This window comes from Pongo abelii, chromosome 16 (assembly GCF_028885655.2).
Source record: "Pongo abelii isolate AG06213 chromosome 16, NHGRI_mPonAbe1-v2.0_pri, whole genome shotgun sequence".
Lineage (NCBI taxonomy): Eukaryota > Metazoa > Chordata > Mammalia > Primates > Hominidae > Pongo > Pongo abelii.
In genome coordinates this window covers 67694138-67721684 of record NC_072001.2, presented here as the reverse complement: position 1 = coordinate 67721684, position 27547 = coordinate 67694138, and the positions used below count along the sequence as shown (strand labels likewise).

The 27547-nt window shown below is 45.5% G+C and overlaps 1 protein-coding gene and 1 long non-coding RNA gene across 9 annotated transcripts in view; one reads left to right on the top strand and one right to left on the bottom strand.

Annotated features, from left to right (window-relative positions):
- The window catches only part of ZNF609 (zinc finger protein 609), a 231322-nt gene that overhangs the window by 45162 nt on the left and 158613 nt on the right, over nucleotides 1-27547 (bottom strand). For all 4 annotated transcript variants that reach the window (XM_054532785.1, XM_002825559.4, XM_024232812.2 and 1 more), the window contains one exon: nucleotides 24210-24435. In XM_054532785.1, coding sequence (XP_054388760.1) covers nucleotides 24210-24435 — 226 coding nt within the window. The remainder of the gene's footprint in view (nucleotides 1-24209; nucleotides 24436-27547) is intronic.
- The window catches only part of LOC129050485 (uncharacterized), a 215986-nt gene continuing 195517 nt past the window's right edge, over nucleotides 7079-27547 (top strand). For 4 of the 5 annotated variants that reach the window (XR_008514131.2, XR_008514133.2, XR_008514132.2 and 1 more), the window contains exons 1-3: nucleotides 7079-8954; nucleotides 17623-17683; nucleotides 20911-21133. This is a non-coding gene — a long non-coding RNA (uncharacterized LOC129050485). Of the gene's footprint in view, nucleotides 8955-17622; nucleotides 17684-20910; nucleotides 21134-23513; nucleotides 26106-27547 lie in introns of those variants that run through there. The other variant, XR_008514129.2, reaches the window with a different exon arrangement.

Here is a 27547-nt window from a genome sequence, read left to right as displayed (position 1 = left end):
TTTGGTCCTATTCTCTAGAAGTTGAATATGCCGTCAGTTATGGTCTTCTCTTTGCTTTCCTAGTAAAGTCCTCTTTACTCTCTCTAGACCTCTTATAATGGCCAAAGGTCTTTTTAACCACCACTAAATGATCAAAAACCTGTTAATGGTGTCTATGTAGTTCCTATTTTTATTTATAAAGGAGAATGACAGACATATTTGTTTACTGATGTTCAGAGTAAGGGCAAGGAGGAGGATGCAGCTACAACCAATACCTCAACTCCCAGTCAGTACTAGTAGTTTTCTAAAGTTTTCCCACTCCAGTTTTCTAGTTCTCTTTAGAGGTTGAGGTGGAGAAACAGATCGTATGAAAGTAAATAAATTATAGTTTCTGGCCGGGTGTGGTGGCTCACGCCTGCAGCAAGGAATGTTGCAGGAAATTGGTAGGACTGAGAGCTGAGGGAGAGTTGCAAGAGGATGCCTGTGAGGAAGGCTGGTATGGAACGCTACATGCTACTACCTCTGCAGAAGCCTCAGATGGGAGAATGTAGAAATTGTTTCCTTCCCACAGTTGATCTCTGGTATGTTACTGTCTAATAATTAACTTTGACATGTGATTAGAGAGTATGTGCAATTATGAGCACTATTTCCTCCAGGATGAAAGTTCAAACCAGAGATGTAGAGAAAGGGTAAATATACTTAGAAACTTCCAAGAGTGAGTTGCCTCCAGAAATGAAGAAACTAGAAAAAATTAGAACCATCTGTGGTTATATACTAGCTAAAATTTTCTTCTTAAATTGGTGCATAGTTGTTATCTGAAAACCACTTAAAAAAATTTTAGATTTACAGAAAATGAAAACCATTACAATAATAATTATTTTTTGAGACAGGGTCTTGCTCTGTCATCCAGGCTAGAGTGCAGTGGCACAATCAGAGCTCACTGCAGCCTCAATCTCCTGGATTCGAGAGATCCTCCTGCTTCAGCCTCCTAAGTAGCTGGGACTACGGGAGTGTGCCACTTGCCTGGCTAATTTTTTTGATTTTTGGTAGAGAAGACATCTCATAGCGTTGCACAGGCTGGTCTTGAACTCCTGGGCTCAAGTAATCCTCCCACCTTGGCCTCCCAAATTGCTAGGATGACAAGTGTGAGTCACTGTGTCTGGCCAAACTTTTTTTTTTTTTTTTAACTGTCATACTGGCTGGGTGTGGTGGCTCACACCTGTAATCTCAGCACTTTGGGAGACTGAGGCAGGAGGATCACTTGAGGACAGGAGCTCGAAACCAGTCTGGTCAACACAGCGAGACCCAGTCTCTACAAAAGAAAAAAAAAGTTAGCCAGACATGGTGGTACACGCCTGTGGTTCCAGCTACTTGAGAAGTTGAGGTGAGAGGGTTGCTTGAGCCCAGGAGTTGGAGGCTGCAGTGAGCCATGATTGCACCACTGCACTCCAACCTGGGTGACAGAACGAGACTCTGCTTCAAAAAAATAAAAACAAACCAAAAACCTGTATTTTAGCTCCAAATTTGTTGCTGCAATGCAAATTATTAGAGAGAATGCTTTTGCCATGCTATAAATACTCATGCCCTACCAAATCTCATGTAGGCAGAACCTCCAATCAGATTAACAGCAACATCTCTAGGTTTTTATCCTACTTATCCTGGCAAACCATTCATCCTCAATTCATGGATCTGACTGTAAGGAAGGGTCAAATTATGTATGAGTCTTCCAAAACCAGAAACCTAAAGGCAGAAATGTGGTTACTGTTCCTTTAGAGAGGATACTTCCAAAGAGAATCTATATACTATCCAGGAGTTCTTTATTAATATTCTAAGTATAAATATTTCAGATGATCCAATAAGCAATTTGGGATAGTCTGTAAAAATGTTCAAAGCCTCTGAAGACCCTTAAAAAAATACTGACACCTGGCTCCCACCCACAGTTATTCTGATCCAATTTAATTGAGTGAGATCTGGGGATTGGGATTTTAAAAACTCCCACTCTCAAACTCTAGTGTACAGCAAAATGTGGAAACTACTGCTAAAGAAAATGATGTCTTCAAATTTGTCCACCTTCAAGTCTGGGATGGAGGGAAAACAAAAATCTTAAACCCTTAATTCTGAGATCTTCTGGGACTCGAGGAACCAAAGAAAGCACAAGTGTAGGCCAGGCGCGGTGGCTCACTCCTGTAATCCCAGCACTTTGGGATGCCGAGGTGGGCGGATCACCTGAGGTCAGTTTGAGACCAGCCTCAACATGGAGAAACCCCATCTCTACTAAAAATACAAAATTAGCCGGGTGTGGTGGTGCATGCCTGTAATCCCAGCTACTCGGGAGACTGAAGCAGGAGAATTGCTTGAACCTGGGAGGCAGAGGTTGTGGTGAGCCGAGATCATGCCATTGCACTCCAGCCTGGGCAACAAGAGCGAAACTCTGTCTCAAAAAAAAAAAAAGCACAAGTGTAACTAACACTCATCCCATCATCCTGGAACCATTTTCACATGACCATAGTATTTTCTCTCAACAGAATTTCAGGCAAAAGTATTATAGAGAGCCAGCTGAAACCATTATTAAGCAAGTGCCAATTTGAAGAGCAGTCAGATCTGGTACTGCTAAAACTATAGGCAGGAAAAGGACTAGTACAGGATAGAGAAGGCCAAAGTGGAATAACCAGTAAATGTAAACCACTTCACACCCACACTGTGGGGATGGGGTGTGCAAATGGGAGAAATGGGAAAGGTGGGAGAAATGCAAAAAATCTGATATAGTTCCTCCTCCCATCTATACATTCTTACACTATGGAAACTTTGCATAAGTGCAACAAATGCTGTTTTACCACACCCTTAAATCGTATAGCCTTCCTTTCCTCTTGCTGAGGTAACCATATCCTGCAGCCATGGCTGGAGAAGGTGGCTCAGCAAAGGTCATCATGCCTTTGGCTGTACAGCTGGAGTCCTCTGAAAACCACTAGGAATAAGAAAGATGGTATCATCTCAATGGAACAGCTTTGAAAAAATACTTGCCCGGGGTTGAGAAGGAATCCCACCGTCCACAGCTTTACTGCTTTATGACCTAGCAGAAGGAACTAGGATAAGAATATGACTAGGCTTGGCTTATGTGAGGCACTTTTCCTTTTGGCCTTCTTCAGCCAGAGGCTAGTATGCTGCCAACTGCTGAAACCTATTTTTCTTTCTGGTAACCTCTACTTGGCTGTTTCAGAGTTTGTTAACAGAGTAGAGCTGAACCACCCTCTTACTCTCAGTAAAAAAAAAAAAAGCAAGCACAGGTGTATTTACCCAAGGAAGGGTAAATAGTAATGCAGAGAAAGGAACTCAAGTCTTGACGCAGTGGCTCATGCCTATAATCCCAGCATGTTGGGAGGCCAAGGTGGGAGGGCTGCTTGAGCCCAGGAGTTCAAGACCAGCCAGGGCAACAAAGTGAGATTCCAGCTCTACAAAAGTAAAATAAAATAAATAGATTAAAAAAAGAGAGAGGAGGCCAGGCATGGTGGCTCATGAGGTCAGGAGATCAACACCATCCTGACCAACATGGTGAAACCCTGTCTCTACTTAAAAAAATACAAAAATTAGCTGGGTGTGGTGGCGGGCACCTGTAGTCCCAGCTACTCAGGAGGCTGAGACAAGAGAATCGCTTGAACCCAGGAGGCGGAGGTTGCAGTGAGCTGAGATGGCGCCACTGCACTCCAGCCTGGGCAACAGAACAAGACTCAAACAAAACAAAACAAAACAAAACAAAACAAAACAAAACAAGAGGAACTCAACCCAGTAACAGTTGGGGTCAGAGGGTGGATGATCTGCTCAGACTGACTTTGGGAAGCAATGTCTCTCATTATTATGCACATTTCTAGAAAATCTTCTCTCTCCAACTTGTGACAATAATTATTCTGAAATTTTCATTTGCCCCTTTTATGAATTGAACTGTGTCCCTGCCCCACCCTTCCCCTGCCAAAAAAAGGTATATTGAAGTTCTAACCCCTAGAACCTCAGCATATGACCTTATTCGGAAATAGGGTCTTTACAGAGGCAATCAAGATATCAAGATAAGGTCATTAGGGTCTGCCCTAATCCAGTGACTGGTGTCCTTATAAAATGGAGCAATTTGAACACAGATATGCACAGAGGGAAGACAGCCATGTGACTGGGATGATGCAGCTACAAGCCAAGGAACACTATGGATTGCCAGCAAAGAGCAGAAGAAAAGAAGGATTCTTCCCTAGAGTTGCAGGAGATGGTCCTGCCAACACCTTGATCTCAGATGCCTGGCCTCAGGAACTGTGAAATAATAACTTTCTGTTGTTTTAAGCCACTCAGTTTTGGGTACATTGTTACAGCAGCCCAGGAAATTAATACAGCCCCAAAGGCAGATGTGGTGTTGATTAAATCAGTCAGATTTTACCTTAGCTAGCCTCACTGAATTCCTGCTAGACTGCAGTCTAAGTCAGTGGTTCTCAAACAGGGTTGGTGGAGAACACTGGTGATGGCAGCAAGCCACAATTTCTTGGGGAGCATTTTTTTACTATAGGCATGTCCAAGCTCCATCTTGTTTATTTTATTTTTTAAATAAAGACGGGTCTCACTATGTTGCCCAGGCTTGTTTCAAACTTCTGGGCTCAAATTATCCTTCTACCTTGGCCTCCTAAAGTGCTGAGATTACAGGTGTGAGCCACTGCACCTGGTTCCAAGCTCCATCTCGAACCTGCTGATTCAGAATAGGAGCAGGAGATAGCTAACTTTTTAATTTAATTTAATTTTATTTATTTGAGACAGGGCCTCACTCTGTTGCCTAGGCTGGAATGCAGTGGTGCAATCACAGCTCACTGCAGCCTCAGCCTTCCTGGACTCAGGTGATCCTCCCACCTCAGCCTTCCAAGTAGCTGAGACCACAGGCACTTGCAACCAAACCTGGCTAATTTTCTACTTTTTGTAGAGACAGTTTCGCCATGTTGTCCAGGCTGGTCTTGAACTCCCGGGCTCAAGAAATCTGTCCACTTCAGCCTCCCAAAGTGCTGGGATTACAGGTGTGAGCCATGGTGCCTGGCCAGCTAACATATATTTTAAACAAGATCCCCAAATGATATCAGTGACTTGCTCTGATCCCCCCTCCCCCCAATTCTCCCTCAGTAACTGCTGAGTTTACTAGCTTAAGTAAAAGGATAAAACTTTGGGTCTTCTCCAAATTGATCTGTAGATCCTAATCAAAATTTCAGCACTTTTTTTTTCTGTAAAAATTCACAAAGATGATCCTAAAATTTACATGGAAATGCAAAAGGCCAAGTAAAGCCAAGGCAATCTTGAAGAAGTACAACAAAACTGGAAGACTTATACTACTAGATAACAAGATTTACAAAGCTGTAGTTATCAAGACAATGTAGTACTGACACAAGAATAGGTAAATGTATAAATGGAACAGAAGAGAACCCATAAATAAACCCACACATGTTAATTGGTTTACGACAAATGTGACACTGCTGTGCAATGGGGGAAATGATGGTCTTTCTGATAAGGTGCTGGGCCAATTAGATATCCATATAAAAAAATAAGAATCTTGACTTCCAACTTACAACCTAAACAAAAATAAATTCTAGATAGATTGTGGATGTAAATACATATATATATATATATATATAAAAACAAGGTTCTCAGAAAAAACATAGAAGAATATATTATCTTGGGATGGGCAAAACTTTGTTAAACAGGGCAGAGCACTAACAATAAAGGAAAACAAAAAATTTAAAAAAGATAAAATAGACTACATAAAAGTGAAGACAAAGACACCGTTAACAGAAAAGTTAAGACACAGAAGATATTTATATTACATAAATCTCACAAAGGACTAATAACCAGAATATGCAAAGAATTCATATAAATCAATAAGAAAAAGACATACAACCCAATCCAAAAATGGGCAAAAGACTTGAACAGACACTTCGTAAAAGAGATTTCCAAATGGCCAATGAAACACATGAAAAAATGCTCAATTTCATTACTCACCAGGGAAATGCAAATTAATACCACAATGAGATACATCTACACACCACCAGAATGGCTAAAATGAAAAAGACAAATAAGGTCAAGTGTAGGCTAGAACACAGAGCAATCAGGATTCTAATACATTGGAAGTAGGAATGTAAATTGGTTTAGACATTTCGGGAAACTTGTGATGTCTATTCAAGTTGATCATACACATACCTTGTGATTCAAGAATTCCATTTCTAAGTATAGATAGATAGGAATATGTATATATAGTCCCAAAAAGGCATGTACAAGAATTTTCACAGCAGCACTTTTTATAACAGCCTCAAACTGCAAATAACCCAAATGCCATCAACAACTGAATAAGTAGCAGTACACTCACATAATGGAATACTATAATGAAAATAAACAAAGTTTAACAACATGTAACAATATGGATGAATCTCACTGGCATAATGTTGAACAGCTCAACATAAAAAAGCTCATACTGTAATGATTCTATTTAGGTGAAGTTCAAAATGGGTAACACGAATCTATGATATTAATGATGAGATTGGTTACCTGGGGTGGGGAGAAGGGCTAGCTATTAGAAGGGAGGCATGAAAGAGGTTTTGGGGTTCTGGCAATACTGTGTTTCCTCATCTAGGTGCTGGTACCACATGGTGTGTTCACTTTGAAAATGCAGACTTGCACACGTAGGATTTGCGTACATGTTTATATTACTTTCAGTAAGACTTATTAATATAAAACAAAAACAAAACCTTTGGGTTTGTGACTCCTGTAGACAAGCGGCTGGGAAGATAACAAAGGATAACAGATTAGGCTATGCCAGGATCAGCCAAGATGCAGGCCAGTTCTATGCTTCAGGCAGCTTGCCCAATCTCTAGGGCAGAAGACTAGTCTAGTATCTAAGGCAACAGCACATGGCAGAAAAGGGGAGGGTTCCACTTTCTTCATCTACTCTTTCTCCATACTTCATTCCAGGAGATTTTCTGTATAATTCTAAGGAGTAAGCTGAAAGCTAAAAAGCAAAAGGGAGCTTCATAAATGAGAAGATGCACAATATTTCAAGTATATTGAAATCTAGAAAATTTTCAAAAGGTGGGGATAATCAGAGTCAAATAAGGAGAATGCAGGTTGTTCACCAAATTAGTTCAGGGTTAAAAGTTTCATTTGATTATGAGTTCAATGGGGGTAGAAAATTATTTGACAGCAGTCTTTTGGGCTGCTTTTAGATACCCTAAGGAGAAAATAGAGTGCGACTTGGGGGAGGGGTGACTGCTCAATTTCTCACCATAGCCTTTTTTGTCATATAGCTTGTTGCTATGGAGAAGGCCGTGAAGGCAGCAACTAAAGGAAATAAAGGATCTGGCAGGAGTAAGCACAGGGATAGTAGATTAAACAAAAATTTCTTGAGCAATTAGTGAGTAGCAGGGCCTATAAATGACATACTTTTCTTGTTTTTCCTAACCCCTACCCCTTTGAAAGTACATGTGCTTGGTTTACCACTATAATTTAATTGAAATACAGAGAAGCCTGAATGGGCCTAACAAAGCTTAAGCCTGGCAGACAAAACACAAGGCCACTTAGCAATGCTGCCTAATGACAGGAGGAATCAGCTACCTACCCACCCTATCCTGGGGAAATTATCTCCAGCTGCCTAAATTATAAAGTTGATGCCCTGTGATTTCTTTGTTTTGTAAAGCCTGAGGGAGATGGAATAATGAGGTATCAGAAGAGGTGGAGAACGGCCCCTTGTTTCATAGAGTAGTCAGAGAGAGAGAGAGAGTTAAAGAGAGAAATAGAGTTAGTTCTCACCGGTATCATTAAGAGGCAGCAGCAGCCTCAGTAGCAATAGCTTGGGAGCAAAGCTCTGTTTGAACTAGTCGGAAACTACTGCCGTGGGAGAAAAGGCTAGCTGCCAACTTTGTTAATAGCTTCTGCCTATCATTGTTACAGCAGCTTTATCAAATAGGGCAGGGCCAGGACCTGTTTTTAGCAGTGTAAGCACTAAGACCAGAGGGCTCAACATCTTCCAACAGATCTCATCACAACCAATGACTAACAAAGACAAGTCCCTCTTCTGTTCCACATAAATGATTACAGAATTGTAAATATCAGAGCTAGAAGGACCATAGAGATCATGTAGTCCAACCTCCTTATTTTACAAATAAGGAAATTAAGGCCCAGATAGTCAAACGACCTTATTAACAGAGCAAGAAAACACCAAGGCTCTCAAACAGGACTTTTTCCCCTTTGAATCATACTTCAAAGCTAAGTTAGTTAGGGCTAGTGATTAATCCCAGGCAATACCAGTAAGATATTTATTGCCTAGGTATCACTCACCTGAATTCCTAAGTATCAGGATGATTTTGATAACAAAATAGGTCTGGGTTTTGTTACTGAAATATAAAAAGAATCTCATTTGCAAACAACCTTACCTATCTGGCAAGTTCACAGCCTAGTCACCTACATATACTGCCTGACTGCTTTGCCGGGGGGAGGGAGGAGGTGGGTGAGCATACACAAAGGGAGACTCTTTCTCTTTCCCCTGGAGATTAGTCTATTTTGCCATTTGCAAAATGAAACTCAAAAAAGCTTGTGACTGATTTTTTTCCCAAGGTCTTCAGGATTTAAATGTATGACAGTGGACATATAACACAATCCACAAAGGTATATAAACATGTCGCTGCCCTAAAGTATCCTCTGGGAGTAAGCTGCTAGGTGGGAATGTGTTGGCTGTTGGTTTTGGTGGGGGAGGGGTGGGAGAAAGTAGGTACTGATTTCCCTAATGTTTCCTTTGTGTGGCTGCTGTTGCCATGTGGTGGTCTGTTGCTATGAAGATTTGTGGTGTCAGACAATGGCTGCCAGGCTCTTTACGACTGTGCTATTGGTAGAGCTATTTCTTCGGGATTCAAGCTAGTATGCAACTGGCTAAACAGTGGAGAAAGCTTGGTTGTTACTGTGCCCCATCTCTCCTCTAGGTGAGTACTGCCTGGGGCAAGACTGAAGGTGAAGGGGCATTAATTATAGCATATGAGAAAGAAAAACCAATAGCTGAATGCCACCTTACTTTTCCAGTGCAAATATCTAAAATTAGATATTTCACAGTTCACACACATACTTTTCTACATCAAAATCACACAGGAAAAACCAAGGGTAATTACCAAGGTTACCATTTCCATGAAAGAAGATTAATGGAGAGCCCCTTCCCTTTAGTGAAAAGGATAAAGGCCCACAGCTGGGATCTGCAATCAGATGAGGATGAAGAATAGCTGGGGCAGGTTCTCAGCGGAGCTACCACAGGCAGACTAACTTCCTGCTAAGCAAAACCATAGCCTATTACTCTGATAATGAGAAAACTGCAGCCCACAGACCAAAGCAAAGGGCTCAACCACAGAGTTTGAAGTAGGGCCGAATGTTCTCCTGGGTAACAGGGGCCAGAGTACACAGAAGTCACCATGGGTCTGTTTAGATGTCAGCTACTTACCCACCCTCTTCATATTCCCACACAATTACTCTTCTTTCCATCTCAGAGTATATACACACAGACACACACACACACACACACACACATACATATGCATGTCTGTGTATATATATTTTAAAGATCTAGCCCCTGTGCTGTCAATACCATAAGCCAGTAGTTAACATATGGCTATTTAAATTTAAATTAAATAAAATTAAACATTCAGACCCTTGGCCAGGCACGGTGGCTATATGAGGCATGAGATTGGTAAACTTTTTTTTTTATAATTTTTTTTTTTTCCTGAGATGGAGTCTCACTCTGTTGCCCAGGCTGGAGTGCAGTGGCACTCTCGGCTCACTGCAACCTCTACCTCCTGGGTTCAAGCAATTCTCCTGCCTCAGCCTCCCGAGTAGCTGGGATTACAGGCGCCCACCACCATGCCCGGCTAAACTTTTTCAACAAAAGACCAGATAACAAATATTTTGGGCCTTGCAGGCCACATGGTCTCTGTTACAACTTCTCAACTTTGCCACTGTAGGGCAAATGTGAACAAAATACATTAAATGACTGTCTTCCAATAAAACTTTATTTATGGGTCCAGGCCCAGTGGCTTACGCCTGTAATCCCAGCATCTTGGGAGGCCGAGGTAGGAGGATTGCTTGAGCCCAGGAGTTGAAGATGAGCCTGGGCAACACAGTGAGATCTCATTTCCGTAAGAAAATATTATAGGCTGGGTGTGGTGGCTCACACCTATAGTCCTAGCACTTTGGCAGGCTGAAGTGGGCGGATCACTTGAGCCCAGGAGCTTGAGATCAGCCTGGGCAATAAGGCAATACCTTGTCACCACAAAAAATACAAAATTAGCCAGATGGGGTGGCACATGCCTGCAGTCTCAGCTACTTGGGAGGTTGAGGTGGGAGGATTACTTGAGCCTGGGAGGTGGAGGCTGCAGGGAGCTGTGATCACGCCACTGCACTCCAGCCTGGGCAACAGAGTGAGACCGTGTGTCAAAAAACAAAACAAAACGAAACAAAACAAAACAAAACGTGTCACTTCTAATAGGTTACAGAAAACAAAACAAAACAAAACTTTATTTATGGACCAGGTGCGATGGCTCACACTTGTAATTGCAGAACTTTGTGAGGCTGAGGCAGGACAATTGCTAGAGCCTAGGAGTTTGAAACCAGCCTGTAAAACATAGTGAGACTCCATCTCTACAAAAAAAATTAAAACAAAAAAAATTAGTTGGGCATGGTGGTGTGTGCCTGTAGTCCCAGCTACTTGGAGGCTGAAGTGGGAGGATCACTTGAGCCTGCAGTGAGCCATGATCACACCACTGCACTCCAGCCTGGGAAACAAAGCAAGACTCTATCTCAAAAAAACAAAACAAAAACAACAACAGCCAAGCATGGTGGCTCACATCTGTAATCCCAGCACTTTGGGAGGCCAAGGCAGGCAGACCTGAGGTCAGGAGTTCCAGACCAGCCTGGCCAACATGGTGAAACCACATCTCTACTAAAAATACAAAAAAAAATCAGCCAGGCGTGTGATTCCAGCTACTTGGGAGGCTGAGGCAGGAGAATCACTTGAACCCGGGAGGTGGAGGTTGCAGTGAGCCAAGATTGCACCACAGCACCCCAGCCTGGGTGACAGAGTAAGACTCTGTCTCAAAAAAATAAAAATAAAAAATAAAATAAAACAACAAACAAACAAGAAAACCCTTTATTTATAGACACTGAAATTTGAATTCCATGTAATTTTCATGCCTCACAAATATTGTTGGGTTATGCATTTTTTTCAACTATTAAAAAACATAGGCTGGGTGTGGTTGCTCATGTCTGTAATACCAGCACTTTGGAAGGTGAGGTGGGAGGATTGCTTGAGCCCAGGAATTCAAGATCAGCCTGTGCAACGTAGTAAGACACTGTCTCTACCAAAAAAAAATTTTAACTACTCGGGCATGGTGGCATGCTCTGGTGGTCCTACTTACTTGGGAGGCTGAGGTGGGAGGATCACTTGAGCTTGGTAGGCTGAGGCTGCAGTGAGCCATGGTGGTGCCACTGCATGAGCCAGTGATCTTGCCACTGCACTCCCGTCTTGAAAGAGCAAGACCCTGTCTCAAAAAATATATATATATACACACACGCCATTCTTAGCTCATAAGCCATACAAAAGCAGGCAATGTGCTACTGTAAAACAACAACAACATAAATAATGGAAAGCCTTTCAGCCGGAACTGCCATCTTCCAGTAATTCGACAAATACAAAGGTTAACAAGAGAGGCACCCAATATATGTTCTCTAGGTCTTTTAGAAAATATGGAGTTGTGGCCGGGTGTGGTGGCTCACGCCTGTAATCCCAACACTTTGGGAGGCTAAGGCGGGGGGATCACGAGTTCGGGAATTTGAGACTAGCCTGACCAACATGGAGAAACCCCATCTCTACTAAAAAAAAAAATACAAAATTAGCCGGGCATGGTGGCGCATGCTTGTAATCCCAGATACTCGGGAGGCTGAGGCAGGAGAATCGCTTGAACCCGGGAGGCGGAGGTTGCGGTGAGCCGAGATTGCACCATTGCACTCCAGCCTGGGCAACAAGAGCGAAACTCCGTCTAAAAAAAAAGAAAAAAAAAAGAAAGAAAAGAAAATATGAAGTTGTTTCTTTGGCCATGTATATGCGAATCTATACAAAAGGTGATATTGTAGACATCAGGGGAATGGGTACTGTTCAAAAAGGAATGCCCCACAAGTGTTACCACGGCTAAACTGGAAGAGTCTACAGTGTCCCCCAGCACGCTGTTGGCATTGCTGTAAACAAACAAGGGCAAGATTCTTGCCAAGAGAATTAATGTGTGTATTCAGCACATTAAGCACTCTAAGAGCCAAGATAGCTTCCTGAAACGTGAAGGAAAAATGATCAGAAAAAGAAAGAAGCCAAAGAGAAAGGCACCTGGGTTCACCTGAAGCAGCAGCCTCTACCCAGAGAAGCATACTTTGTGAGAACCAATGGGAAGGAACCTGAACTGCTGGAACGTCTTCCCTACAAATTCACAGCATAATGGGTGTTAAAAAAAAAATGACCTCAGGACTGTAAAAATATTTCTCTTCATTGAGTAGATGTGTGGTGTCCACTCCCCTAAAAAAATATTTAAAGCAAGGCCTCTCCCTCTCCCTCTCCCTCCCCCTCCCCCTCCCCCTCCCTCTCCCTCCCCTTTCTTCGGTCTCCCTCTCCTTCTTTTTTCGGTCTCCCGCTGTTATCGAAGCTGGACTGTACTGCCATGATCTCGGCTCGCTGCAACCTCCCTGCCTCGGGCTCCTGTGACTCTCCTGCCTCGGCCTGCCGAGTGCCTGGGATTGCAGGCGCGCGCCGCCACGCCTGAATGGTTTTTGTATTTTTGGTGGAGACAGGGTTTCACCGTGTTGACCGGGCTGGTCTCCAGCTCCTGGCCTCGAGTGATCTGCCTGCCTCGGCCTCCCGAGGTGCTGGGATTGCAGACGGAGTCTCGCTAACTCAATGCTCAATGGTGCTCAGGCTGGAGTGCAGTGGTGTGATCTCGGCTGGCTGCAACCTCCACCTACCAGCCTCCTGCCTTGGCCTCTTAAAGTGCTAAGATTACAGCCTCTGCCCCGCCGCCACCCCGTCTAGGAAGTGAGGAGCATCTCTGCCTGGCCGCCCATCATCTGGGATGTGAGGAGCCCCTCTGCCCGGCCGCCCTATCTGGGAAGTGAGGAGCGCCTCTGCCCGGCCGCCCATCGTCTGGGATGTGAGGAGCGCCTCTACCCGGCTGCCACCCCGTCTGGGAGGAAGTGAGGAGCGCCTCTGCCCGGCTGCCCCGTCTGGGAGATGAGGAGCACCTCGGCCCGGCCGCCCCGTCTGGGAGGTGAGGAGCGCCTCTGCCTGGCCGCCACCCCGTCTGGGAGGAAGTGAGGAGCGCCTCTGCCCGGTTGCCCCATCTGGGAAGTGAGGAGCGCCTCTGCCTCGCCGCCACCCCGTCTGGGAAGTGAGGAGAGCCTCTGCCCGGCCGCCACCCCATATGGGAAGTGAGGAGCGCCTCTGCCTCGCCGCCACCCCGTCTGGGAAGCGAGGAGCGCCTCTGCCTGGCCGCCACCCCGTCTGGGAAGTGAGGAGCGCCTCTGCCCGGCTGCCACCCCATATGGGAAGTGAGGAGCGCCTCTGCCCAGCCGCCCCTTCTGGGAGGTGAGGAGCGCCTCTGCCCAGCCGCCCCGTCTGGGAGGTGAGGAGTGCCTCTGCCCGGCCGCCCCATCTGGGAGGTGAGGAGCGCCTCTGCCTGGCCGCCACCCCGTCTGGGAGGAAGTGAGGAGCGCCTCTGCCCAGCTGCCCCATCTGGGAAGTGAGGAGCACCTCTACCCGGCTGCCCACTCTGGGAAGTGAGGAGCGCCTCTGCCCGGCTGCCCACTCTGGGAAGTGAGGAGCGCCTCTGCCTGGCCGCCCACTCAGGGAGGTGAGGAGCGCCTCTGCCCGGCCACCCCGTCTGGGAAGGGAGGAGCGCCTCTGCCCGGCCGCCCACTCTGGGAGGTGAGGAGCGCCTCTGCCTGGCCACTCCGTCTGGGAAGGGAGGAGCGCCTCTGCCCGGCCACCCCGTCTGGGAGGTGAGGAGCGCCTCTGCCCGGCCGCCACCCCGTCTGGGAGGAAGTGAGGAGCACCTCTGCCCGGCCGCCCCGTCTGGGAGGTGAGGAGCGCCTCTGCCCAGCCGCCACCCCGTCTGGGAGGAAGTGAGGAGCACCTCTGCCCGGCCGCCCCGTCTGGGAAGTGAGGAGCGCCTCTGCCCGGCCACCCCATCTGGGAGGTGAGGAGCGCCTCTGCCCGGCCACCCCGTCTGGGAAGTGAGGAGCGCCTCTGCCCGGCCACCCCGTCTGGGAAGTGAGGAGCGCCTCTGCCCGGCCGCCCCGTCTGGGAGGTGAGAAGTGCCTCTGCCCGGCTGCCACCCCGTCTGGGAGGAAGTGAGGAGCACCTATGCCCGGCTGCCCCATCTGGGAGATGAGGAGCACCTCTGCCCGGCTGCCCCGTCTGGGAGGTGAGGAGTGCCTCTGCCTGGCCGCCACCCCGTCTGGGAGGAAGTGAGGAGCGCCTCTGCCCGGCTGCCCCATCTGGGAAGTGAGGAGCGCCTCTGCCCGGCCGCCACCCCATATGGGAAGTGAGGAGCGCCTCTGCCTGACCACTCCGTCTGGGAGGTGAGGAGCGCCTCTGCCCGGCCGCCCCGTCTGGGAGGAAGTGAGGAGCACCTCTGCCCGGCTGCCCCATCTGGGAGATGAGGAGCACCTCTGCCCGGCCGCCCCGTCTGGGAGGTGAGGAGCGCCTCTGCCTGGCCACCACCCCGTCTGGGAGGAAGTGAGGAGCGCCTCTGCCCGGCTGCCCCATCTGGGAAGTGAGGAGCGCCTCTGCCCGGCCGCCACCCCATATGGGAAATGAGGAGTGCCTCTGCCTGGCCACTCCGTCTGGGAGGTGAGGAGCGCCTCTGCCCGGCCGCCCCGTCTGGGAGGTGAGGAGTGCCTCTGCCCGGCCGTCACCCCGTCTGGGAGGAAGTGAGGAGCACCTCTGCCTGGCTGCCCCGTCTGGGAGATGAGGAGCACCTCTGCCCGGCCGCCCCATCTGGGAGGTGAGGAGTGCCTCTGCCCGGCCGCCACCCCGTCTGGGAGGAAGTGAGGAGCACCTCTGCCCGGCCGCCCCCTCTGGGAAGTGAGGAGCGCCTCTGCCTGGCCGCCACCCCGTCTGGGAGGAAGTGAGGAGCGCCTCTGCCTGGCTGCCCCATCTGGGAAGGGAGGAGCACCTCTGCCCAGCCGCCACACCGTCTGGGAAGTGAGGAGCGCCTCTGCCTGGCCACCCTGTCTAGGAGGTGAGGAGCGCCTCTGCCCGGCCGCCCAATCTGGGAAGTGAGGAGCGCCTCTGCCCGGCCGCCCAGTCTGGGAAGTGAGGAGCGCCTCTGCCCGGCCGCCCTGTCTGGGAGGTGAGGAGCGCCTCTGCCTGGCCGCTACCCCGTCTGGGAGGAAGTGAGGAGCGTCTCTGCCCGGCTGCCCCGTCTGGGAAGTGAGGAGCGCCTCTGCCCGGCCGCCCCGTCTGGGAGGTGAGGAGCGCCTCTACCCGGCTGCCACCCGGTCTGGGACGAAGTGAGGAGCGCCTCTGCCTGGGCGGCCCCGTCTGGGAAGCGAGGAGCGCCTCTGCCTGGCCGCCCTGTCTGGGAGGTGAGGAGCGCCTCTGCCCGGCTGCCCTGTCTGGGAGGTGTACCCAACAGCTCCGAAGAGACAGCGACCATCGGGAGCGGGCCATGAGGACGATGGCGGTTTTGTTGAAAAGAAGAGGGGGGAAGTGTGGGGAAAGGAAGGAGAGATCAGATTGTTGCTGTGTCTGTGTAGAAAGAGGTGGGCATAGGAGACTCCATTTTGTTCTGACTAGGAGAAATTCTTCTGCCTTGGGATGCTGTTGATCTATGGCCTTTCCCCCAGCCCCATGCTCTCTGAAACATATGCTGTGTCAACTCAGGGTTAAATGGATTAAGGGCGGTGCAAGATGTGCTTTGTTAAACAGATGCTTGAAGGCAGCATGCTCTTCAAGAGTCATCACCACTCCCTAATCTCAAGTACCCAGGGGCACAAACACTGCAGAAGGCCGCAGGGTCCTCTGCCTAGGAAAACCAGAGACCTTTGTTCATGTGTTTATCTCCTGACCTTCTCTCCACTATTATCCTATGACCCTCCCATATCCCCCTCTCCGAGAAACACCCAAGAATCATCAATAAATACTTCATAAATTAAAAAAAAAAAAAAAAAAAAAAAGGAATGAGGAAGGGCACCAACTTCTATTTTTCCAAAAAAAAAAAAAAAATATTTAAAGCAAATTTTAATTGTGTCCTAATTCATTATGTAATGTCTTTACAATTCAAATTTAATGTATTTCTTGCTGAAAGATGTGAAGTAGCTTATTGTGCAACAAGTTACTCAACTGGTTAGAAAACAGCCAAATATTATTTATGAAATATTTGTATTGGTTTGAAGACAGTGCCTCTAAATCATCATGGAGGAAATAAAATAATTTACAAAGCAAACAAACAAAAAAGAAAACAAAAGAATGGAGAGTAAGGCCTGGTGCAGTGGCTCATGCCTGTAATCCTAGCACTTTGGGAGGCTGAGGCAGGCACTTCATTTGAGGCCAGGAGTCTGAGATAAGCCTGGCTAACATGGGGAAACTCCATCTCTTCTTGGAGGTTGCAGTGAGCCAAGATCACACCACTACACTCCAGCCTCGGTGAGACAGTGAAACTCCATCTCAAAAAAAAAAAGAATGGAGAGTCAAGGGACTTATATGGTAGTAAGATTTCTACATTCCACTTGAGATACTAATTTTAAGTAAACTGTGAAAAGTTAAATATATATATTGTAATTCCTAGAGAAACCACTAAAAAATTATACAGAGATGAAGAGTGAAGAGTCAAGAGATGACTAGGGAGGTTTGAGCCTAGAAAATTAGGAGGATGGTACTGGGCATGATGGCTCATGCCTGTAGTCCCAGCATTTTGGGAGGCCGAGGTGGGTGGATCACCTGAGGTCAGGAGTTCGAGACCAGCCTGGCCAACATGGTGAAAACCCATCTCTACTAAAAATACAAAAATTAGCTGAGCGTCGTGGCGGGCGCCTGTAATCCCAGCTACTTGGGAGGCTGAGGCAGAAGAATCACTTGAACCCCGTAGGTGGAGGCCATTGTACCCTGGGCAACAGAGTGAGACTCTGTCTTAAAAAAAAAAAAAAAAGAAAATTAGGAGGATGGTAATGTAGGTGTAATGAAGAGAAATAGAGAAGGAAAGAGAAGGAAATTTTTGGTAAAAAATGGTGAATACTCCTTTTTAGACATTTGAATTTAATAAATCAGTTTCTGGTGATGTTCATCGGTGAAACTGTGTTAGGCAAAAGGTCAAGTGTGGAGATAAAGTTCTCGGTATTGTTCACACAAGGTAGACAGCTAAAGACATGAATATATAGGAGAGTACTTACAATAGAAAGCTGCTAAAGTAATAGCTTTTGGAAGTTATGATGTATGAAGGCTATGCAAAGCAGAAGAGTGGCAGATTCTACTAATTTCTTCCCTTTTCCTTTAGTAAGAGCCCCTATTTTATGTGGGGAAGTAATGTATCCAGCTAAAAGGCTAAATTTCTTTGCCTTCCTTGCACACAGGGTAGCCAACAAGATGTAAGCAGAAGTCTTATGGTGTGGCTTCTGGGAAACCTCTCCAAAGGTAACAGACTAAGATGGGAGGCAGGTGCTTTTTCTCTTCTACCTTCCTTTTCTTTCAAGACTGGAAAGTAAATGTGATGGCTGGAGCTACAGAAGCAATTTTACAATAAAGAAGTAACTTTAAGGAGCCTGAAACAGTGATTCCATTGTGATGTCATCATACCAACCCTAGACTAATCTACCTACCTCCAAATTCTCTTATATTAAATCATTATTATAGTTTCATTTCTTCTCCAAGCAGCTAAATGCCATTCCTAACTCAATGTTTCCTCAACTTTCCCCACTATGACACACACAATAAATGAAAAAATATATTGCGGATAAGGCTGTTTGCCTGTGGGAAAGGGAGCAGGGCACCAGCTGCTACAGACCCCATCTAGAGGCTGATAGGACTGAATTGACCAATATTTCAGCATCCTGAACCTCAACAGGAATTTCTGATTAAATGAATACAAGAAGGAAGACAGACTGGCACAAAATAGAGAGAATAACCAGTTATAAAGAGAAATGAGATTTATGACCAAGGCAAGAGAGGAGAGTTTCAAGAATAAAGAAATAAGAGAGCTAATAGAAGTCTAAGAAGGACTGAGAGAAGACTTCTGGAAAACTGGTATGAGAAATATTTCAGTCAAATGGTGGTAGAAGAAATCTGATGACAGGATGTTATTACAATAGTAAGCAGGGGCCAGGCATGGTGGCTCACGCCTGTAATCCCAGCACTTTGGAAGGCCGAGGCGGGGGGATCACCTGAGGTTGCGAGTTCGAGACCAGCCTGACCAACATGGAAAAACCCCATTCTCTACTGAAAATACAAAATTAGCCAGGTGTGGTGGCGCACGCCTGTAATCCCAGCTACTTGGGAGGCTGAGGCAGGAGAATCGCTTGAACCCGGGAGGTAGAGGTTGCAGTGAGCCGAGATCACACCATTGCACTCCAGCCTGGGCAAGAAGAGAGAAACTCTGTCTCAAAAAAGTCTCTGCTCCTCCTGTTCGACAGACAGCCGCATATTCTCTCACATCCTGGCTCATTGCAACCTCTGCCTCCTGGGTTCATGGGATTCTCCTGCCTCAGATGGGATTACAGGCATGTATCACCACACCTGGCTAATTTTTGTGGTAGAGACAGGGTTTCACCATGTTGGCCAGGCTGGTCTCAAACTCCTGGCCTCAAGTGATCCACCTGCTTCAGCTTCCCAAAGTGTTGGGATTACAGGTGTGAGCCACCGTGCCCGTCCATTTGTTCATTTTCAAGTTACCATAGTTAACCAGTGTTGGATCCATGCCGATTCCATGTTTCTTTTCTTTTTTTGAGATGGGGTCTCACTCCGTCACCCAGCCTGGAATGCAGTGGCACAATCATAGCTCACTGTTGCCTCGAACTCCTGGGCTCAAGTGATCCTCCTGCCTTAGCCTCCTGAGTAGCTGGGACTATAGGCACAAGCTACTGTGCCTGGCCCTGATTCCATGGTTTAAGGCATAGATTAAAAAAAATTTTTTTTTGTAGAGATAGGGTCTTGCTATGTTGCCCAGGCTGGTCTCAAACTCCTGGGCTCAAGTGATCCATCTGCATCAGCCTCCCAAAGTGCTGGGATTACAGGCATGAGCCACCATGCCTGGCCTGCATAGATTTTTATAACTTAGGAGCTGATAGGCGGGGCATGGTGGTTCACACCTGTAATCCCAGCACTTTGGGAGGCTGAGGCGGGATGGTCACTTGAAGCCTGGAGTTTGAGACCAGTCTGGGCAACATAGCAAGACTCTGTCTCTATAAAAAATTAGCTGAGTACGGCGGCACATGCCTGTAGTCTCAGCTACTCAGGAGGCCAAGGTAGGAGGATCATTTTAGCTCAAGAGTTTGAGGCTGCAGTGAGAGATGATGTTGTTGCTATACTCCAGGCTGGGTGACACAGCTTGACCCTGTCTCAAAAAAAAAAAAAAAAAAAAAGAAAGAAAGAAAAAAAGAACTGACAGGTCCTAACTGGTCACTAGTTCAACTTAAGAGATGAGGTAACTAAGGCCCAGAAAATTAAGGCATTTTTCCAAGGTCATAATGATAGTGGCAGAGATATAGAAGTCTCCAGAGTTTTACTCCAGTGCTCCTTCCACTATACCATAAATTCTTCCATAAAACACATTTGCCAAAGTAAACTACATCACTGGTATTGGCCTTTGGGTTAGTGCTACTGTTCAAAAAGGAGAACCTATAGCATCTCCTAGAACTCTTACCTAAAGTCAGCCTTGCCTTTCTTTAAAATACCACACAAGCCAGTAAGCAATTTTGTGTCCCTAAAAGTACATAGTCTGCTTTAAGGCTTCTTATACATTTTTTCAGGATCCTAGATTAGAGTTAAGCCTTGTGAACCCAGAATAGACTTGGTTTTTTTTTTTTTTTTTTTCTTTTTTGAGATGGAGTCTCACTCTCTGTCGCCCAGGCTGGAGTGTAGTGGCACACTCTCGGTTCACTGCAACCTCCACCTCCTGGGTTCAAGTGATTCCCCTGCCTCAGCCTCCCAAGTAGCTGGGATTACAGGCTAATTTTTGCATTTTTAGTAGAGACGGGGTTTTGCTATGTTGGCCAGGCTGGTCTCAAACTCCTGACCTCAAGTGATCTGCCCGCCTCGGAGGTACTCAGTATTTTGATTTGAAGTGAGGTGAGATAAAGCAAAATCCGGTGGAACTAGCCCTTACATAGTGCTGAGAATGTCTCAAAAACAAACAAACAAAAAAATTCTAGGTTACACTTGGGTCTTCTTAACAGTCCCATGGTTGAATCTAGTCAAGTAGGATCTTTGCAGTGCTTACTGAATTATCAACAGCCTAAAAAGAAATGGAATCTGCAGGAATTTAAAAATGCATCCAAGGTTTAAAGGGAGTGACAGGGAGAGAAGAGGAAAGAAAGAAGTAACACTGTAGGACAAGTAGGCAAAGAAACTAGGAATAATTGAGGCCATGATTCCTACACCTGTTCTCAGCAAGGTGGCTCAGTTCTACAGGGACCTCAGTGTCCTCCATTCCCCTCAGAGGCCAAGCATTCACAGCTTCTCTCTGAGCTATAAGGACTTTTCTGTTTGAAGACAGTGTAGTTTGCTGGACAAAGAGACAGACAGAAGTACAAAATGTCGAGAGGCAGACAAAAAAACCTAGAAGTCTGGAAGAATTTTTTAAAAAGTATCTGTATGTAGTTCTTATGATTAACTTGAGGACTGACTCGGTATCCTGGATCTTACAGATCTTCAGAGAATGATCTTTGCAGGAAATCTCTGTTACCTGAAGATGAAAAGGAATGTGAACCAACTCTGATCCCAATTCAGACCTCGCCAACTGACAGTTCAGGTGAAGGCCCTCTGGGGTGACCAGAAAGCAAAGAAAAGATGAGTATATTATTGCAGAACAGTTCTCTTTCCCTTGGGATGAAAGAAAAAATAAAGAAGAGAGCTAAGCCTCGAAATACAGTAAGTGGGAGAAAACCTGGTATTAAAAGTAGGATTAAAAATCTTACAGATTTAGACAACGAGACTGATCTCAAACCTGGTGAAAGCAGTATTTATTCTGAGTTGCAGAGAAGATTTAGAATTTTGGAAAGTACTTCGACACCATTCCTAAGTTCAAGCAATATTTTAATATCCTCTCTCTCTCTCTCTCTCTCTCTCTATATATATATATATTTTTTTTTTTTTTTTGAGATGGAGTCTGGCTCTGTTGCCCAGGCTGGAGTGCAGTGGTGCAATCAATCTCAGCTCACTGCAAGGTCTGCCTCCTGGGTTCACGCCATTCTCCTGCCTCAGCCTCCCGAGTAGCTGGGACTATAGGCGCCCGCCACTATGCCAGGCTAATTTTTGTATTTTTAGTAGAGACAGGGTTTCACCATGTCAGCCAGGATGGTCTCGATCTCCTGACCTAATGATCCGCCTGCCTCAGCCTCCCAAAGTGCTGGGATTACAGGCTTGAGCCACCGCACCTGGCTCCTCTAGATATATATTAAGATAGATCCAGAAATGACAATGACATAGATGCAAGCATTCCTTCATTCAAATATATTTTTCTTTTTTTTGAGACAGCCTTGCTCTGTTGCCTGGGCCAGAGTGCAATGGTGCGATCTCGGCTCACTGCAACCTCCACCTCCGAGGTTCAAGTGATTCTCCTGTCTCTGCCTCCCACGTAGCTGGGATTACAGGTGCACGCCACCACACCCAGCTTTTTTTTTGTATTTTTAGTAGAGATAGGGTTTCACCATGTGGGCCAGGCTGGTCTTGAACTCCTAACCTCAGGTGATAAACCGCACCTGGCCTCAAACAAGTATTTTTGACAGTCTACTACTATAGGTGTCAGTTGCCACCTATGTTAAGTACCTTGGATACAATGATGAGCAAAACAGACCGCCTGATCTCAGAACTTCTAACACAGTAGAAGAGATACACATTAATAGAAAAATCATAAAATGATAAACAAAGTTACAAACTGCGATGTGTGCTATGAAATAAAGTACAGAGTACCTTAAGAGTACATACTGGGCTGGGCGTGGTAGCTCACACCTGTAATCCCAGCACTTTGGGAGGCTGAGGCAGGTAGATCACAAAGTCAGGAGTTCAAGACCAGCCTGGCCAGCATGGTGAAACCCCGTCTCTACTAAAAACACAAAAATGGGCCAGGCATGGTGGTATGCGCCTACTAGTCCCAGCTACTCAGGAGGCTGAGAGAGGAGAATCGCTTGAACCTGGGAGGCAGAGGTTGCAGTGAGCCAAGATCGCACCACTGTACTCCAGCCTAGGTGACAGGGTGAGACTCCATCTCAAAAAAAAAAAAAAAAAAGTGTACATAACGGGGAACTTGGTAATAATAGGCTGCCTGTGACAACCTGACGGAGAGTCTTTCAGAGCAAATGATTTACAAAAAATAAAAAAAAAAGTATGTGTTAATTTTGCCCTGGCAGGAAGGGATCCTCAGATAAAAAGGTATTCATTGTCCTCAGAAGAATGAAAGCATTAGCCTCACTCTCTCAAAGTTTTTGTTAGGTTCACATAAAAAAAGCATCTTGTTCTTGGAGAAGAGTCACCATCATAAAGACAAGCAGAACAAATAGGCAGGAAATCGATTTATTCTATCTTCAATATACTAAGGCAAGAGGCCTTGAAGGTCGCTTGGTGGCACAGAGATATGGTCCGGATATGTCTGTCATTCCAACAGACTCTGTGACTGTTCAGACATTTGTCCATAAGCAGATGACATTTTAAAAATCAGATAGCCACTTTGTGATTTTCAGATTGTATATTGTATACACATATCCGGAGTCAACCTCTAGAGTTAAACTCTCTCTCTACCTTCTCTGCATCAGCTTCTACCACTCAGGCACACAATAAAACCTCATTAGCAATGTTATTCTGAAAGCTGAAGATGTATTACATTCCTAATGATGACACAGACAAGAATACAGAGTTCTTAACCTGTAACACATCAGCACCTATTACACGGTAAACTTTAAATAAATACTGAATGACAACAAAATATTCAGGGGAACAGATTTTGTTAGAATGACCAGAATGAAATGCCTGAATTTCTAGGGGCAGACTGACAAAATAACTCTGTGATAATCAGAGATGATTAGCTGTGCTCCTCTGGGCCTCTAAACTCCTCAGAGTGAGGACAGTTTGAAAGTCTGGTTACTGATGCAGAGACATGATGGGACTGAGGCCCAGACTCTCTAACCACATATACTCTGACAAGGATTTGGATTCTTCATAAAAAGAATATGCAAAAATCAAATTGCCACCAGATGTTACCAAAATATCTGAAATACCCCATTAAGTCCCTTTACACTTCCTTCCATTTTTTCAGGTTCATAAATTTCCAAAACAGAATAGATTCCGTTCTCAGGGGCAAGTGGAACATGCAAGAAGTCTGGATGCCTTGGGCAGCAGCAACCTACAGTGAGCCAACTGCTTAGTGGATGCCTGAAAACAAGACCATCTAAACATTTCCCTGTTGCCTCAGCCTATAAAATCTGTACCAAGTAACAGATACATGAAGTAGTGTGGGTGGCTGGGCAATGAGGCAATCAGTGGGAAGAGTGAACTGGCTGTACCTATAGGTGTTAAAAAAGGCAAGAGCTGCATATGCAATGAGCCAACATTAAGTGAATTTAAGAGTGACTATTCTCCATTCTCTTGACTCCCTCAGCTGCCCTTTTATTAATTTTTCTCTTCAGGCCTGACCTCAAATTTAATTTATAATCTAACTCTCCCATATAAAATATGGAGAGTACAGATACAGTTTGAATTGCCTGGCCAACACTTATCACATGACTGCTTAAGTACCAGGATCAACACTGTTGAATAGCTATGAAGGGAAGAATCTCTAGAAGCTGGGAAATTTTGCTAAGTCTGCTAAAATCCTCTGTGTGGGTATCTCCCGCAGACTGTGGACAATTGAGACTCTAATAACCACTTGGCAATATTTACAACAATAAGCCCCTGGTGGCTCCCCTGCAGAAGCAGGTTGAGAAGGGAGGGGAAAGCCACATATCACACTTACCATCTTCCGTTTCCTGCCACACGATGCCTTCAAGGTTGACGCTAGTTCCAGGTTCACAGGGGCCCAAGCACTCAGGCTCTGTGGCTAGAGCCACATCACATGTGTTGACCCCAACTGATCGGGTACGAACCATGATCTGCTCACAAGGAGATGAGATGTCATTGTTGACCACTGGCACCAAAAGGTGTATTGGCAGCACTGCTGGTGTGGAAACAGGGGACTCCATCTGTGGAGGGAAGAAAAAGTAGTAGCTGAGTTGCAGGGAGAACATTTAGAGGAAATACCTTTTCTGTATTTAATCTAGTCCTATATCTATTCCTGCCAGAGTGCAGACGGCTATAAATAAGACTTTGGTTCTTCCTTTCAAGTTCTGGCTTATGATACCACTACAAATCTGGTGGTTTAGATGAGAGCATCCTGTGCTAAGAGAAACTCTTATTAAGGAGTGTATAATGATCTTATTAATGATTCTTATTAATGATCTTCCTCATAAACTGCACTTGGCTAAAATTGTTTTTTAAAAAGTTCTATTTTTTCCTCATCTCATTAAAAAGTCTCTAATGAAAGAGAATCAGGGCCAGATTTCAATAGTAACAGAGCACATAGACTGATGAGAAAGACAAGGCCCAGCATCTGAGGTATGTTCTGCTACCACCACTATGCTTCCTACCGATCTATCATTTAGCAAACAGTACATTAGTCTGGCATAAAATCCATGAATTTGGGTGGGGATAAAGAGAGGAAGAAATAGCCAAATCCTAGGAATGCCATGATTCCTAATGATCCTAGGTGCTTTAATACATCTCTGGCTAGAAGGAATAAAGTTATAGCAGGGCTGGGATTAACCTGGTGGGAATTTCTAACCCTTAGAGACTGTTAACAGTGGTTATTTAATGAGAATGGCATCTTGGAATATAATTCTAACATCAAATTTATCTATAAGAAACAGGAGGTGCTGTTGCCACCCAGAAGCCTAAGAAACAGGAGGTGCTGTTGCCACCCAGAAGCCAATCAACAGCAGTCTGAAGATATAGTTGATTATGTACACATAGATAGAAATAGTCAAACACGGCTAGGCGCAGTGGCTCACACTTGTAATCCCAGCACTTTGGGAGGCCAAGGTGGGCAGATCACCTGAAGTCAGGAGTTCGAGACCAGCCTGACTAACATGGTGAAACCCCATCTCTACTAAAAATACAAAAATTAGCCGGGCGTAGTGGTGGGCGCCTGTAATCCCAGCTATCCAGGAGGCTGAGGCAGGAGAATCGCTTGAACCTGGGAGGCGGAGGTTGCACTGAGCCGAGATTGCACCATTGCATTCCAGCCTGGGTGGTGACAGAGCGAGACTCCGTCTCAAAAAAAAAAAAAAGAAAGAAAGAAGCAATTTGCCTCCAAAACCAGAAACTAGAACCTCTCACAAGAATGTAATTAGTTAGGTTCCAAGAAGAATGCAACACATCTAGACAACATAAAAGTTGCAATGGGTCAGGTGCAATGGCTCATGCCTGTAGTCCCAATGTTTTGGGAGGCCTATGGAGGAAGATCACGTGTAGCCAGGAGTTCAAGACTAGCCTGGGTAACATAGCAAGACCCCACCTCTATAAAAAACAAAAATAAAAAAGGTATCTGTGTGTGGTGGCACATGCCTGTACTCTCAGCTACTCCAGAAGCTGAGGTGGGAGGACCACTTGAGCCCAGGAGATTGAGGCTACAATGAGCTATGATTGCACCACTGTACTCCAGTCTGGGTGACAGAGTGAAATGCTATCTCAAAAAAAAAAAAAAAAAAAAAAAAGAATGAAGTGGGTGGTGATCCTTTAACTCTTTAAATCCCAGAATTTATGAGGCTGACAAAGTCTATTATACTCGAGTGATTGATGCCCCAATCCTGAATAAGCATAATGTCTTGCATATGCAGACACTCAATGCATACACTGGCTTATTTCCTCCGAAGATTAAGTATGATACTAATCAGCAGACCTAGAAAATGAGAGTCAAAGATTGGGACTTTCCCAATCCTTGGGACTCTTCCCTTTGTGAGGACTTCTTAGTCCAGGTCCTTTAACAGAGAGACTTCTTAGTCTAGGTCCTTTAATAGACTTCTTAGTCTAGTCCTTTAATAGAGACATTCAGAGAAGATCATAGATGCATCCATAATCCAAGCTTCTAAATAGCTCTGCAACAAAACTCTGATTCTGGAATAATTTACTACATGACTATCACTCTATCTATAATCCATTTCCCTCCCACAACACACACAGAGACAAACAACTTCCTGGCCTTGAAAACTAGCCTATAGGCTGAGGTCTGGGTACCGGATCCATTCTCCACAGTTGGCTCTGACTTCTTGGCTTAGAAAGTCATCACTACTTGTAGATCATCATTGTAAGTCCACAGAATGTTCATACACTGATTCTGATTAATTCTGGTCCCTGAAGAGCTGCCAAAACATCCTTATCTGCTTGTCTCACACACACACCCCTTGTACTTCCCTAACTCCACCTTTTTCATGAAATGAAATGGAAGTGGAAGCCTGTATAATGAATCATCTACATTTATGATAAATGCCAAAAGGCATATTTGCTCTCTTGAAAACTGGGCATTTATAATTTAACTTCCCAACCTTCTTGGTATGTGGTAGATCCTGTAAAGATCTTTAAAATTTACATGCACAGAAGTGAAGGTAAAAACAACACAGAAAAAGTAAACTGGAGCCTCCCTACTCACTCCTCTGCAGTTCTGGAAGAAACTCTTGAGAGTCACTAGAGAGGGAAAGTTAGAGACAGAATATACAGATCATCTTTACTCTTGGCCTCACCTCTGTTTATCTATTCTTTCTCTTGGGGAAGAACCGTGACAGAAGCAGTTTCACAGCCTATATGTGTACTTCGTTTGCTTAGGGTTTGTTCCCTTTTCTATACTTTCTTCTACTCACAAGAGAAATTCCTGCAAGGTCCAACTGGACACAGACATTGGCCTAAACCTTCCAGGTCACTCCTGTGAACTTTCTGATTGCCTTGCTTGCACATGTCCTATTGTCAACCTGTTCCACAGCTCAGGCAGCAACCCTAGGCACAGAAGGAAGTTTACCCCAGGGAGACACCTATACACTCTTTCTCTCAGCCACTGAGGACAGCTCTTTTCTGGAAGTAGTTTAATTTCCTGCTAGGTTATTCAGTGCTCCTGGCAGCCTAGGAGAAAGATATGCTAATACATTCTAGATAAAGTGAAGTCCCCAATTTTGCACCAAGAAATCCAGAAAACAACACCTAGAATGTAGGTTGGAAACATCATGTTGCATTCAAGCAGTCTGCCAAATTATACCCTGCTATACAATA